Source organism: Clupea harengus, chromosome 1, assembly GCF_900700415.2.
Source record: "Clupea harengus chromosome 1, Ch_v2.0.2, whole genome shotgun sequence".
Lineage (NCBI taxonomy): Eukaryota > Metazoa > Chordata > Actinopteri > Clupeiformes > Clupeidae > Clupea > Clupea harengus.
This window is the reverse complement of record NC_045152.1, coordinates 26,926,642-26,942,051: the sequence shown is the minus strand read 5'-3', so window position 1 is coordinate 26,942,051 and position 15,410 is coordinate 26,926,642. Positions and strand designations below refer to the sequence as shown.

Here is a 15,410-nt window from a genome sequence, read left to right as displayed (position 1 = left end):
AAACTGATAAACAAAAAATCTGTGTGTGGAAAAGATGGCGTTGCCCCTCAGCATGGCAGGTTGTTGCCGTTTAGCAGTGCGGACAGCGGGCAGCCTGCTTTTCCGACAAACCCGTCGAATGGTTCTGTCAAGCAGGAGGTGCTTTGTCAGTACCACCGCAATCAATAGTGAGTAACGTTAACTAAAGTTAGTTGTGCTTTGCCCAAGGACACACACCCTCAGCTGTCACCGAAGTAACGTTAGCTAACGTTGGCTGGAAGAGCTAGCAAGCTAGCATAGGTAGAGGTCAGAGGCTTCATGATAAAATATCGACCACTGAAGGTGGACGTACCTACCCTCAGTGATTTCGGTGTATTAAGCCGCACACCGGAATGCTGATCTATACGTCTTCAAAAATAGTAGCCCATGTGAAAGCAGTAACTTAGTCGATAAAGGTAACTTAGTTGATAAAGGCAACTTAGTTGATAAAGGTAACTTACTTGGCAAGCTAGCACCTTTCAGAATGTGTGACGGGCTCAACCATCTCCCAGATCAGGATATTACCTGTCCGATTTAGGGTCTTTATTTAGGGGCTCTAACTAATTAACTAATGTTGGTAGAATTACAGGTATCATTGTTTGAAGTAGGACTGTGTGAAGTTAGATTGTGTGTGAACTGGAGTGGCTAATTACATAGTTTTTTTGCGATTTCGTATTGATGTTGTTAACTATTTTGGAAATTGTCAAGTCTTGAATGAATAGCATTTTCTGTGAACACAGGCAGTGGCATAGATGCAATACAAATCTTGTCCACAGTACTGTATTGCATGACCAGGTTCAATCCTCTTCTTTCAGAATGCTTATTTGGGCATTTCATATAATTATTTAATTATAATTATTAATTATTTATAATTTGTATAATGTCTGTTGTAACTTAGCACAGCTATTTATTGTAGGTTTTAGACCAGGTGGGCTGCGGTCAGTCCCATCTTCCTTTGGTAATTCCTGTTCAGCTATGATGACCCCATGTTGTTTTTTTCTTGTTCTCACAGACCTGCAGTTTAAACTAGATGAGCGGACGGCTCATAGCAGTCTGGACTTGTATAAGCGAGACACAGGTGTGATCTACCGTATTCTTGGCCTTGACCCCAGCCGAGTGCAGTACAACCCTGAGCGCTTCCGTGATTGGGCTGTGGTGTTTGGCGACAGCCACATCTCCTCCGGGCGGCACTATTGGGAAGTGACCGTGCGCAAGTCACAAGAGTTTCGGCTGGGAGTGGCAGAGGTAGCCATGTCGCGACACGATTGCATTGGCACCTGTAACACATCCTGGGTGTTTGTGTACGTCCAGCGCAAGTGGCTTGCCATGACGACTAACAAGATGGTGCCAGTGTCTTTGGTGGGGAAGCCAGACAGAGTTGGGGTGCTGTTGGACTACGAGGCAGGCCGGCTGAGCCTAGTGGACACGCAGAAGAACCAAATTATCCACACTGTCAAGGGCCAGTTCCGCGGACCACTCTGCCCAGCCTTCGCGCTCTGGGATGGGGAGCTTCTTACACACTCTGGCCTGGAAGTTCCAGAGGGACTGAACTGAACAGTGAGGGCCCTTCCCCCAGCCTCTTCCCAGCAATGTATGTAGGAGAAGGAAGCCATGATGGGAGAAGCAGCCCCCCCCCCCCCCCCTGTTTCTGGACTGTTGTTGTGGAGGTGGAAGTGGACATATTTGGTCTTCTCATAAACGACTGCTAGACAAGTGACGCTCATCATACACACTCACTTCAGATGGCGGCAGCAGAATCGCTGTGGTTCCCGTGTCTCTCCTCAAGCAACTCAGCCTCGGCGCCAGAGCCTGTTTAGTTTTTCCCCCGGGGGCAGCCTCTCTCTCTCTCTCTCTCAGCACATATCCGCAGCTCAACCAGCTGACAGATTCATTCAAAGATCATTGCTGCTCCAGTCTGGGGGCTGCATGGAGGCTGGGGAGGACAAACTGATGAGCTCTGGTCAACGCCTTGTATAGCATGACTTTTTTTTTGTGCTGTTTTTTAATGGGAAAGAACACTTTTCTTATTTTCAACATTCATTGTTCATTTATTCATTAATTCGTAGGAACATTTGTACAGGCATTTCTCAACACAAGCCAAGCAGGCCTTTGTCTGTCCATCAGGTTTTACGCCACAGTGAAATAAAAGATGGAACATTTGGTCAGGACTTCTTTTTATTCACACAGATATTCCCTGTTATAACAATTTGGCACACTTTCTTACCTCAAAAAAATAAATACATATTATGTACATATCACACAGTCCAGGCGTTAATGACTTCAGGTCTGGGAGTAAGCCAGTCATAATTTGTATAATTTAGTTTGATCTGACAACTTAACTACAATTCATGGGTGAATGTGTATGTGAAGATACCAGTAAATGATCCACAAATGGGGTCTCCCTCACAGTTTCATACATCCTTTTCTGACACATTGTCCACTTTTCAACGAGCAACTAGTGTTATAGGGAACAAAGGCTTCACTGCAAAAAAGCGTGGGGTGTCCACACTGTCAGGGTTGCAACTCTCTGACATCAACAGGCTTGTCTTTTAGAGATCTCTGAGCAAAGTCTCGAAACCATCTTGAAGAGCAAATTAGGGCTGATAGAGATGATAAAGGAACCATCTGTTGCCTGTACAAATTTTTTTAGCATCACAGAGGAAGTCTAAAATAACTGGCAAAGAGGTAGCTGTGTTATTATTGGCTGCAGCTTATCTCAACTTGTCACAGGGGGACCAACGGAAGGTGTTGATACCGCCTTCAATCACTATGTACAACCTGAATGTTTATCCACCATTCACACCTATTTCACTGTGTAAATCACCACACATATACAGTACATACACCTGATCAAGACAACAGAGATATTTTACAAAAATAAATATACATGACTGAACCAGTACGTAATATAAACATCTTGGCACTCTGTACACAACTCGATGGATGGCAGTTTAACAAAATGATGGTTTAACAGGACTGTCTCACAGCTAACTGCTTACTGCCAACATGAACTCAGCGGTTATGTTGGAAAAACCTTCCATCACCTAAACTCTTCTGCATTGATGTGTCCCCCAAAAGACACCTCTACACCCATCATAGGGTAACAAACAGCTAGAACCAACCAGTTCTTCAATACGAGATCGTGTGCCGGTGCCTGGCTCAGGTCACAGCTGAAGGAGGGGTCTTGCCTGCGGTCAGACCAGGCCTTTCAGAGCATCTAGCTTCTGCTGCTCCTCAGGTACCAGTGCCGGTTCTGTGGGACAGGAGGTGTCTGTTTGTTTGTACAGCACCTGGTACTCCTGGAGAATATTCACCACGTCCTCCCTGGAGAACTGGAGAGCGTCGTCCAGTGGAGTGTTTCCCCATCTAAGAGTGGGCAGAGGAAGACGACAGCGTTTATATGAAGAGGTCACTGCAGCAGTGAGAGAGCGAGAGAATGAGAGAGTGAGTAAATGAGGGGATGATGACGGATGGAATGCGCCCTCACCTGTCCTTCACCAGTGGGTTGACTTTGCAGATCTGAGTTAGAAAGAGCACGGCCTCCATATGACCTTCACAAATGCAGGTTAGGTCACATGTGAGATGCAGGAAGACAACATACCCTGACTAAGCATGTGTTGTCAGTGTCAGCAAGAGACTGTTTTTTTCCTTGTTTTTATAAACAACTGTAGCTACATATTATAGAATAAGTACGTCATAACAGTGGAATGACATGATTGTGACAGGGGGTATGAATGAATGGCTTCATAAACAAGTGAGTGACTAGAGGAATGACCTTCCATGAGGTATTCCTTCTGTGAGTATATGTGATATGAGTGTGTGTAGGATAAGAATGGATTAGTGATTGGATGATGCAGTGATTAAGATTAAGGATCGTTGAGAAATGGATGGTGAATAACTGAGATGAGATGAGGAGCTGCTCACCCTCAGCTGCAGACACGTGGAGTGCAGTCCGTCGATCATAATCACTCAGCTCCATGTCCTTAGAAGACAGTGCGAACCTGCAGGATGGATGGATGACAGCGAGAATGGGGATTTGGAGAAAGGCAAAGGGACTCAAATTATTTATGCAGTTGAACAATGAAGGCTTGAATGATTTATCGCCATTACTAATTCACTGAAACGCAATCATATATCTAGATATTCTTAAAATCACTGAAATGGAGAATTTTTTCTTTACCTTAATGCAGGTCATGGATTAAATTAATAGTATTCGGTGTTTAGAACTGAAGTTCAGTTTTGTGGCAGAGGATAATGTGTGTGGAGTTAATATGGATTGATTACATTACCCAACAACAAAGTTAAAATGTTATGTATGATATGTATGATATACCTTCTGAGAGCTGACACATCTCCACTATGGGCAGCAAACATCAGGTCAACCACAGATTTATTCTAGAGAGAGAGATACATAATCATACATCATCATTTTGTCATATATGTACAATTTTGTCCTTTTCCATCACCATATCAAGAGATGTTCATTTGACAATTGGTGAAATCTGATGTATTGGCATTGACATGAAAGCTGTCAAATAAAAATGATTGCATAAACATGCTCATTCTCTTTTTTCTGCCTCATGCCCTTACCCTGTCCTCGCCCGCCTGCCTCCGTGGGTCTAGCTTCTTGACGAAGTGCTTCAGGTTATCATAGTTGTGGAAGTTAAAGTGTTCCACCAGTTCCTGAGACACGTATACACAAATGCATTAGCCAAAAGTACATGGGCGATAACAAGCTTACTGCAACCTCATGAAATATGAATGTGTTTTGTGTGTGTATTATCATAGGAGCATGTGTCTGTGTGTGTCTGGGTGTGTACTATCATAGGAGCATGTGTCTGTGTGTGTACTATCATAGGAGCGTGTGTCTGTGTGTGTGTACTATCAAAGGAGCATGTGTCTGTGTGTACTATCACAGCAGCATGTGTCTGTGTGTGTGTATTATCACAGGAGCATGTGGTTGTGTGTGTACTATCATAGGAGCATGTGTCTGTGTGTGTGTGTGCTATCACAGGAGCATGTGTCTGTGTGTGTGTATTATCACAGGAGCATGTGGTTGTGTGTGTCTGGGTGTGTACTATCATAGGCGCATGTGTCTGTGTGTGTGTACTATCATAGGAGCATGTGTCTGTGTGTGTCTGTGTGTGTGCCATCACAGGAGCATGTGTCTGTGTGTGTGTACTATCAAAGGAGCATGTGTCTGTGTGTGTACTATCATAGGAGCATGTGTCTGTGTGTGTGTACTATCAAAGGAGCATGTGTCTGTGTGTACTATCACAGCAGCATGTGTCTGTGTGTGTGTATTATCACAGGAGCATGTGGTTGTGTGTGTACTATCATAGGAGCATGTGTCTGTGTGTGTGTACTATCACAGGAGCATGTGTCTGTGTGTGTGTATTATCACAGGAGCATGTGTCTGTGTGTGTGTATTATCACAGGAGCATGTGGTTGTGTGTGTCTGGGTGTGTACTATCATAGGCGCATGTGTCTGTGTGTGTGTACTATCATAGGAGCATGTGTCTGTGTGTGTCTGTGTGTGTGCCATCACAGGAGCATGTGTCTGTGTGTGTGTACTATCAAAGGAGCATGTGTCTGTGTGTACTATCACAGCAGCATGTGTCTGTGTGTGTGTACTATCATAGGAGCATGTGTCTGTGTGTGTACTATCACAGGAGCATGTGTCTGTGTGTGTGTATTATCATAGGACCATGTGTCTGTGTGTAGTACTATAACAGGACCATGTGTCTGTGTGTGTACTATCACAGGAGCATGTGTCTGTGTGTGTCTGTGTGTGTACTATCATAGGAGCATGTGTATGTGTGTGTGTGTACTATCATAGGAGCATGTGTCTGTGTGTGTGTACTATCACAGGAGCATGTGTCTGTGTGTGTGTATTATCACAGGAGCATGTGTCTGTGTGTGTGTATTATCACAGGAGCATGTGGTTGTGTGTGTCTGTGTGTGTGTACTATCACAGGAGCATGTGTCTGTGTGTGTGCCATCACAGCAGCATGTGTCTGTGTGTGTGTACTATCATAGGAGCATGTGTCTGTGTGTGTGTATTATCACAGGAGCATGTGGTTGTGTGTGTCTGTGTGTGTATTATCATAGGAGCATGTGTCTCTGTGTGTGTACTATCATAGGAGCATGTGTCTGTGTGTGTCTGTGTGTGTGCCATCACAGCAGCATGTGTCTGTGTGTGTACTATCACAGGAGCATGTGGCTGTGTGTGTCTGTGTGTGTACTATCATAGGACCATGTGTCTGTGTGTGTGTATTATCACAGGAGCATGTGGCTGTGTGTGTCTGTGTGTGTACTATCATAGGAGCATGTGCGTGTGTGTGTACTATCATAGGACCATGTGTCTGTGTGTAGTACTATAACAGGACCATGTGTCTGTGTGTACTATCATAGGACCATGTGTCTGTGTGTGGTACCTGGCAGAAGTGGATTGCTCTCACACTGTTGCCCACTCTGTCCAGTGGTGGAGACCAGCACATCATGCCCATGATGTTGGGGACCACAAGGAGCACGGCGCCTGACACGCCTGACTTGGCAGGTAAGCCCACCTGGGAGATAACATCTCTTCATGTTCACATGGAGAATAGCGGGCAGTGTATGTGTGTAATACAGAGAGAGAGAGAGAGCGAGGGTGTTAGAGAGAGAGAGACTCACGTGGAAGGCAAACTGTCCAGAGAAGTCATACATTCCACAGGAGTACATGAGACTCAGTGTGTTCCTCACAGCTTCTGCACTCAGCACAAGCTCGCCTGTGATAGGACAAATCCCTCCGTTAGCCAACGTGGCAGCCATGACACTGCCTGACTCACACGTCACCTCTATTGAGCACAGCTACATGGGGGAGAGAAAGAGGACTTTACACAGGTGAGCCTACAGGAGAGGACTGGGCGTTATGGCAGGACTTGACGTACTGTCTGCAGAAACAAGCTGCTGGGGTTTACCTGGAAGTAGAAGTCCAGAGCGGCACTCATATCAGATCTCTGTGGGAAGCACTGGAGACAAAAGGCGCAGATTACAGCCATGACAAAATTATTATTACAACCATGACAAAACAATAGGCATACCTGAAGATAACAGTAAAGTTTTTCAAACCAACCTTTTTCTCTGCGAGGTAATATCCAATAGCGTAATTCCTGTCACCCGTCTCCTTCTCGGACTGAAAACTGAAGAGTTCAGAAGAGTCAGCTTGCTTCCCACTGCCCATATCAGTAGTAAGGAAGTCAAATGGTATATGCCAGACTCTACAACCTGTAGGAAAGCTGTGTGTGTGTGTGTGTGTGTGTGTGTGTGTGTGTGTGTGTGTGTGTGTGTGTGTGTGTGTGTGTGTGTGTGTGTGTGTGTGTGAGAGAGAGAGAGAGAGAGAGAGAGAGAGAGAGAGAGAGAGAGAAAAGTGCAGACTTACGTAGCATTATTGAAGCCGACATATTCCATTCCTGCCATTCTCTTCAGATAATCCAACACCTTGAGAGACACAGATTGATTGTACATCAAAACCCCAGATCACCAGTGCACTACATCCATTGCAAGAATTCCTTACTTAGTACTGAAGTCCATGAATTTCTGTTTTCATATTGCAATGTATTTATATCCTTAGGATTTAGAATGACACTTGATATGGCAACTATTCAGTATTTATTTCTGTTAAAACATTTTGAAATATGTTCATAGTTTCTGATACTCACATAGTCAAACTTCTCTGCTTTATTTGCTCCAGGCTACAAGAAATCAAGAGAGGTGTAGGCTTTTCAGTGTTGATCTCCAGACAACAACAACTCACTGATCTGAGTTCAGACTAAGTGTGCAGTCAGTGTCTACTTCAAGGTAGCTGTGTGTGTGTGTGTGTGCGTGTGTGTGTGTGTGTGTGTGTGTATGTGTGTGTGTGTGTATGTGTGTGTATGTGTGTGTGTGTGTGTGTATGTGTGTGTATGTGTGTGTGTGTGTGTGTGTGTGTGTGTGTGTGTATGTGTGTGTGTGTGTGTATGTGTGTGTGTGTGTGTGTGTGTGTGTGTGTGTGTGTGTGTGTGTGTGTGTGTGTGCGTGCGTGCGTGCGTGCGTGCGTGCGTGCGTGCGTGCGTGCGTGCGTGCGTGCGTGCGTGCGTGCATGCGTGTGTGTGTGTGTGTGTGTGTGTGTGTGTGTGAGTGTGTGTGTGTGTGTGTGTGTGTGTGTGTGTGTAATTGTATGTGCGTGCGTGCGTGCATGCGTGTGTGTGTGTGTGTGTGTGTGTGTGTGTGTGAGTGTGTGTGTGTGTGTGTGTGTGTGTGTGTGTAATTGTATGTGTGTGTGTGAGTCCAGTTGCCTTTCAGCACAACATAAATAAATGCTATACGACGGGAGATAATTCACTTTTATAGACAAAAATAACTTCTTATTGTTAGCAGCTGTCCTCGTGTTACTGATAGTAGACAGATAGTTACTGATGGTCCAGTCCACACCAGGGGCTGTGCATGTGAGAGGGTTTGCTTATAAGAATGTGTATTTGGGCTAGACAGTTAACTCCAAGATTTATTGATACTATCATCTTTGACCTTTTACAGACCAAAATTATGAATAGCACATACAAATAGACGTTTCTGCATTGCAAAATTACAAAATAATAAAATGAATTGAATGGAATAAAATTTGTTTTAGTACATTTACATTTAGTCATTTAGCAGACACTTTTGTCCAAAGCGACATACAAGGGAGATGGATCATGGATCAGATGATGGATCAGACACTTATTGTCCCAAAGGCACTAATGGCATTCTAGGCATTACACTCCCAGAGGCCCTAAAGGAAGATGGTTGAAGATTTCAAGAACATTTTCTGGAATGTTGCTTGAGAAGCTCAGACAGGTGTTCTGACAGGTGGTCCGGCAGGAACGCCTTTTGCCTTTGGTCTTTAGTGAGACTGAATTAACAAGAGGGTGTGTGAAAACAGGCATGTTCAGTGAGTATGTTTGTCTGTGTGTTTGGGAGGGATCCTGTTCATATTAACTTTTTGTGAACCGAGTGCGGTCAGCACACGTCATCGACTAAGCAAGGACCCAAAGTCAGTCTTAAAGATCGGCACAGAAACTGCCATGCCTCCATATAAGGCTGCCCATGCCCATGCCTATGTTAAAGTCTCCTAAAGTAACCAAAGCTGACCCTGTTTCTGAAGGCAACTTTTAGTTCACTGGACAGTTCCAGTGTTGCTCCATTAGGGGTTAATACAATTTTCTGTATATTTTGTAGTGTGTGAGGCCAAGAGCTTCCTCACCTTAATAAGTGAGCTGATAACGATGGCTCCTGCATTCACCATGGGGTTATGTGGCTTGTCTATGAGGAGAGAATGGCAAACAATATTCAGCTGGACAGAAATATTCATCTGGATGATGCCTAATGCCATTACATTGCATACAATTACATAACATATACATTGCTCATTTCTATATGCTGATCAAAAGAATATATAGTGTTTTGATTGGTGTTTGTTTATGTGCCCTAGAATGTGAATATGTGTCCTAGTTGTCTGGTTTTCCTGGCAGCAGATGAGAGTGTGCATGTGATAAGAGGCTTTTGATGACCCAATGTCAAATCCACATGCTGTTTGAATTTCGCTGCACTGTTGCAACACCACTTGTTCTCACAGTGGCGCTTCAGGAACTTTCCAACATTTCCAAAAGGCCACGACAAGACAGATCAATCATCTCGTTGTCACCTCTGGAATCTGTTGTACTGACACTCTGACACTTGTACTGACACTGTTCCTTTGCAGTGGGTTACCCATCAGTATTGTGCAAGATTTGCGAAAGAGTACTTAGTACAAGTTACATAGAGCTAGACTGCCTAGAGATAAGAGGAGAGACGTAGTAAAGACTCGAGAGTAGAGCGTGAGTAAGAAGATATATATAGATGTGGGGTGGGGTGGTGGGGTGGTGGCGTGGTGACGGATGGATCTCACAGACTGGCTGAGTGAACTAAAGCACTCTAGGATCAGGAGTAAGAGACAGTGAGTCAGTCTGTGTGTGTGTCTTCATTTCAGCTTGTGGGTGGAGGATGGATATCTTACCATCTTCATCCAGAGAAAGCTTGTTGAACTTGAGTCCACTGGGCTCTTTCCCAACGTATCTGTGCACCTCCTCACTGCCCGCCTCATGCACGGCCACCGCGTACTCCAGCGGCTTCACACATGACTGCAGACAGAACGGCACCCGTGTGTCCCCCACTGAGTGCCTGCAAGAAGGGGCAGAGGAGAGAGGAATGGAGGACTGCTGGGTTTCCAGTTGAATGCTTCTTTCAATCAAGCATGGCAAATTAGTCCTAATGAGTAGCCCCCCACTGATCTGTGACAGACAGAAGCAGAGAGCCAAGTATCACAGAGAACAGCTGACGGTGAAACGGATACGGCATGTCGAGGCTGGATCTGTTCTGGAGTCAGCAGGTTTTGGGGGTCGGAGGTTCAGGGAAGATGAAAGGCGAATGCAAAAGATGTAGCAGACGATCTCTCTCAGTTAATGACACTGGTTTTTAACACAACCTCCTAACCGCAGCCAAAACTGAGCCAGGGGGCTATCATTACACTGCAGTCTGCAGACTTTGGACACAAATCTGGAAGTGAGTATCTGAAAGTCTTACCTCTGGCCATCAACTGTGCAGAGGGAAACTCCCCATGAATCCGGATTTAATTTAGCCAGCTGTGGAATGTAGTCTGCCACCTGCCAACACATCACATGCACATTCATAAGTAAGAGAGACTGTTTCTGCACATTGGCGAAGGTGTGAATGTGAGTGAGCGCTGCTATATGGCTATATGGTGACATATCTCTTCATTTTAAATGGTTAATCACATATACATGTGAATTTATGGCGTGTGTTTGTGCAGTGGCAGGAATTTCACCTGTCCTCCATCCTGACGCTGTACAGAGTAATAGATTTCATTGATGTGGGAGACGAACGTCTCAAAGTCGGGGATAATGAACTTCTTCCTGAAGGCCTGTGTCAAAAGCACAATGTTGGTGCCCACACACCTGAGAAACACACACACACACACACACACACACACACACACACACACACACACACACACACACACACACAGACAATGAAGGGGCAATGACACAAGAAGTATGACTGAGAAGTTAGTGAGAAGTAGGATAATAAGAAGGTGGGACTAATAACGGTGCTGTAGTTAGACAGTAAAATAGTGATGCATTGAGGTACGCCCCACTTGGTAACCGAGTCCTATATTGCACAGAGTGAATGGAATGGGCTATGTAAAGAAACAGCCGTGCTTACATACACTGTCAGCAGCTTTCTAGAAGTTTCTAATAAAAGCTGTTTATCCGTATGCATTTCCATGTGCAAGTCTGAGAAGATCGTCACAGCCATGGGCGATAAGCAGGCACATGACTTACACAGCTGTCATGGTCGTAAAACTCCTGACTCTCTGGTCAGCACTCTCTCTCACTCATGCGGGTCATCTGTTAGAGATGCACCAGTAGAGATTGGCCAAAGACGTGAACACACATTTATTTAAGGGCAAAAAACTCACTTCCTGAAAAGCTCCTGGTCCATCATCACCGTCCCAGTGGACTCGTGGATGGACTGCTGTAGCTGATGCATGCAGTCCCGCAGTCTGGGGTCGGAGGGCATCAACCCCGTGCTCCTCAGAGCCTGCAGAAGACATGCCCCATTACACACGGCGCCCCAAGGCAAACACACACACACATGCACCTTGTCCAGCACTTGATCCCAACGTCTTTCCAAAGTCTTTCCCAACTTCAAAATGACTGTATATATATAGCCCTCTGAAAATATGCAAAACTTGACACTGCCATGATTACTTTCTCGGTAGTTTGTTGTGCAGATCCACTTTGAAAGTTATCACTACAATACTCTCACAGATCACACAGGAGCCACCAGTGTTTCCCATGAGAGGTATTCCAGATAAGGGGAAAAGTGATGAACTAATCAGAGGCTGGAAAGGTTGCAGGTCTGAGCACTAAGTCTATGTGTTGGTATGGGGTTAAGCCATAGACTACTGTGTTCAGTGATGTGAGGGATTATTAGCGATTGGGTACTCGTTGCCTCAATGGCTGAATGCTAGGCTTGTCATCCGAGCAGCACAGCTCAGTATGTGTCTGTGTGAGTGTGCATGTGTTTGTATGTGTTTGTCTATTTCTGGACGACCAGGTGTTTGCTAAAGGCTAGAGGCTCAAGCTATTTCCACACCCTCGTGTCTGATCACTGGCCTCTTGCATACTAACATGTGCTTACCCAGAAGTACACACTGTGTGGTCGAGACAATTATGCATTTTGAACATGGCGTGTTGGGAAAGAAGAAACCACTTTTTTTTACAGCTTCAGAACTTCTATCCCTGAGGCTAAAGAGTTGGAATTCGATCACTAAGTTTGCATCTTTGCCTGTGTTTTAAGCACTTATACAGCTCGGTATGGCAATATGGGTATGAGTCATTTCATGCTTAAAAATGGGCAAACAGTGGGTAAAGAGTGTCAAGAGTAAACAGGGATACCTCTCTAGGTCTTCTCTCTACACCTACTCCAGGCCTGCCTGATTGAGGTCAGCCTGTTTTTAATGTTTTTGATTGGCTGTCAGGTATGTTCAGCTACTCACGAGTGGCACTGAAGAATGCCGTCATGGAAAGACAGCAAACATGCAGACTGGGAACAGGACTGAGAACCCATGCTTAGATTTTTTTGAACAAGTGCCCTGACATTTCTTGGCTGTCCTGTTGTTATTGCTGCTATAATTAGAGTCCCTTGCAGGTTTGTCATTCTATAGTTCAGGTGTGTTGCCGTGTGTCTGTTTTTCACCTGCCAGAATGTGGGTCAGGGTGGGCGTGTAAGGCTGTACATTGGTTTGATGGGCAGCTGTTGATGTACAGAGTTGTCCTTTCGTAACCCTTTGGTCGGTTCAATGAAATACTATTCCTTAAAAATACGTGTGTGTGTGTGTGTGTGTGTGTGTGTGTGTGTGTGTGTGTGTGTGTGTGTGTGTGTGTGTGTGTGTGTGTATGTGTGTGTGTGTGTGTGTGTGTGTGTGTATAAGTTTGGATCTCTGTGTCTGTATGAATGTGGGTAGTGGTTAGTACCACTGGTTAGTTACTCATACTTACAGCTACAGAGTGGAGTTCTACACAATGGCTCACCTCTATTCATGTGAAAACAACATGAAAACTAAATACATTTAAAACTAGAGCTTATTAAACTAAACTCATTAAAGTCGTTAAACGAAAGACTAAAACTAAAGATAGACGAGATGCTTTGACTTCATGAAGTATTGAGAAACACTGTCTATGATCATGCCTTAAGAATTGCATTGTGGAATTACAAGTCTAGAGGCCTACACACATCAAAAGAAATACCTTGAATGTATATCCATGTATGTGACTTTGCATATGTGCTTGTAGTGGCATCTTCCTCTACTGCGTCACCGACTATTTGAGACAGGTTTTACTGTGTGAAGAACATTCACCTGAACATTCTAGGTTCTTGTCAGACCATCTACCCTTACACTTGCCCTCACACAATAAAGAACTAGACACAGAATCTGTAAAAGTGTGGGAAGTTCTGCAGATGTCTGTGGAAAGGAGTGTATTGACTGGTGGTAGTGCATTTAGACATATGTACAGTGTCCAGTGTGCACCTGTATTGAATGCTCTATCTATCCTCAGTTAAGCATAGTAGACTTGTACGTTCTTGTCTGCACAGCAATGCGTAAGTAGGTCCTAATATGTATATGCAAAGTATTCATTTGGTAGGAATGTAACAAAGCATACCAAATATGACTGGACTGTGCATCAGCACCGCCGAGAGCCAAGACGGAGAGAAAGACTTACAGCGATGAAGCGAGAAACAGGAATTTTTTCCTCTCCTTGGGTGATGGTGTAAAACAGCAGATCCTGAAGACTAGTGACCACTCCTTTACTAAAACACAGAAACAGAACCCATCACATAGGTGGACAACACCCAACCCTCTGTGAAAACATTATGTGCTGATATGTGATGATGCTGTTGTCAATGTATGTTGCCTTACATCTGGCTTTGCTAAACGTTATATTATTCGTATTACCAATGCTGATGTCTTCTCACCAAACCCCATTCCCCTTAATGACTTTGAGAAGTTGCCATCTATCTTAATCGTGATACAATCATGATACAAATGAGTCTAGTTTACACATGCACTTTACATCTCCCTGTTTTTCTGCTTACGATGTATTTATCCATCTTACTCTGTTTAAACTCAAACCACACATGTATATTTATGATATGCCTCTATTGCACTTACAAATGTTAGGTACAATATGCTTATATTTCGCACAGAAATAGTATAATTGATCTGCTATCCTGTCCCATGACAAATGTTGACATTGTCGTGTCTAGTTGCATTATATGTTGTTTGCACTTTATGTTGTTTCTTATGTTGTCTGTTTCTATACTGTCCAATTACTGAGCAATGTCTGGTCTAGTTGCAATGTATATGTGGTTTGCACTTTATGTTGTTTGTCGTGGCATACAGTATGTCACACCATGGTCCTGAGGATATGCAATTTCGTCCCACTGTGTACTGTGTGTATGGCTGGGACGACAATAAAGAGAACTTTAACTTGACTTATAGTAAAAGGTTTAATGATCCTCAGTGAGGCATCTATGGGCCCCTCTCATAACAAAGATTATAACATACTGTAAACATGCTTGACAAAAATGCCACCACCAATTCTTCTTAATTTTTTTTGAAACTATTGACCCTTTCTTGGTAAAAGAAATGTACACACCAGAACTGTGCCTGCTCTGAGTTGGAGACGCTAGGCTGATGACGCGCATGCTGGCTGAGAGCTGAGGCGCCGCTGGTGCTGAATGGCGGTGCGACGGGCGGAAGAGGGATCACACCTGTGCCTCCACTCCGAGCCTGAACCAATGCACTTTGTACAAGCAGTTTGAAAACGCCAGTATTTGATGCACGTATGTTCTTCAGACAGTGCATTTTGGAAAACCTCTTCTGTTTTAACGCCGGCACTCCAACTGTGAATAACAACGAATAGAAGTTGTGCCCGAAGTAAACTGTAGAAACTGCCGCGGCGCGTCGTCACGGGACTTTACACGAGAAGGGGAGGGGTGTGTCAGTGTTTCAACCATGTGCTTCAAGAAGCGGACGCGATGGCTCTGTTGCCAATGACGCGATGATCCTAACTTGGCCACGATGACACATTGATGACCAGCTGGGCATGGAGCACTTAGGGATACATTAGCGCGGGCCAAAATAAATATTAGTGACAAAGTTACGCTGGGCAACAATTGATCTCAATTGATTGATGTATTTATTTAAGCCTCAGAAAACAAATGTCAAGCTGTTTCGATAGTAACACCGCATGGTATGAAGTAGTAAG

At 44.4% G+C, this 15,410-nt stretch overlaps 2 protein-coding genes across 2 annotated transcripts; one reads left to right on the top strand and one right to left on the bottom strand.

The window, feature by feature from the left end:
• On the top strand, positions 1-2,178 carry spryd4 (SPRY domain containing 4). The gene is made up of 2 exons (XM_012826490.2): positions 1-167; positions 1,031-2,178. The coding sequence occupies exons 1-2, from the start codon at positions 35-37 to the stop codon at positions 1,570-1,572; spliced, it is 675 nt and encodes a 224-aa protein (XP_012681944.1). The 5' UTR covers positions 1-34; the 3' UTR covers positions 1,573-2,178.
• Positions 2,176-15,246, bottom strand: LOC105899323 (glutaminase kidney isoform, mitochondrial-like). Its single transcript, XM_012826489.3, has 18 exons — positions 14,799-15,246; positions 13,863-13,950; positions 11,555-11,676; positions 10,901-11,030; positions 10,639-10,718; positions 10,073-10,236; positions 9,281-9,339; positions 7,722-7,754; positions 7,442-7,500; positions 7,136-7,202; positions 6,981-7,031; positions 6,694-6,870; positions 6,456-6,587; positions 4,609-4,701; positions 4,352-4,413; positions 3,943-4,019; positions 3,506-3,569; positions 2,176-3,384 (listed from the first exon to the last, which is right to left on the bottom strand). The coding sequence occupies exons 1-18, from the start codon at positions 15,005-15,007 to the stop codon at positions 3,213-3,215; spliced, it is 1,839 nt and encodes a 612-aa protein (XP_012681943.1). The 5' UTR covers positions 15,008-15,246; the 3' UTR covers positions 2,176-3,212.
• Positions 15,247-15,410: the final 164 nt, after the last annotated feature.

Coding starts and splice junctions, on each gene's coding strand:
- spryd4 (XM_012826490.2), top strand. CDS start 35: ATGGCGTTGCCCCTCAGCATGGCAGGTTGTTGCCGTTTAGCAGTGCGG. Junction 168..1,030: donor CAGTACCACCGCAATCAATA/GTGAGTAACGTT, acceptor TTGTTCTCACAG/ACCTGCAGTTTAAACTAGAT.
- LOC105899323 (XM_012826489.3), bottom strand. CDS start 15,007: ATGCACTGTCTGAAGAACATACGTGCATCAAATACTGGCGTTTTCAAA. Junction 10,237..10,638: donor TGCACAGTTGATGGCCAGAG/GTAAGACTTTCA, acceptor CCCTTCTTGCAG/GCACTCAGTGGGGGACACAC. Junction 7,032..7,135: donor ATTACCTCGCAGAGAAAAAG/GTTGGTTTGAAA, acceptor TTTTGTCTCCAG/TGCTTCCCACAGAGATCTGA.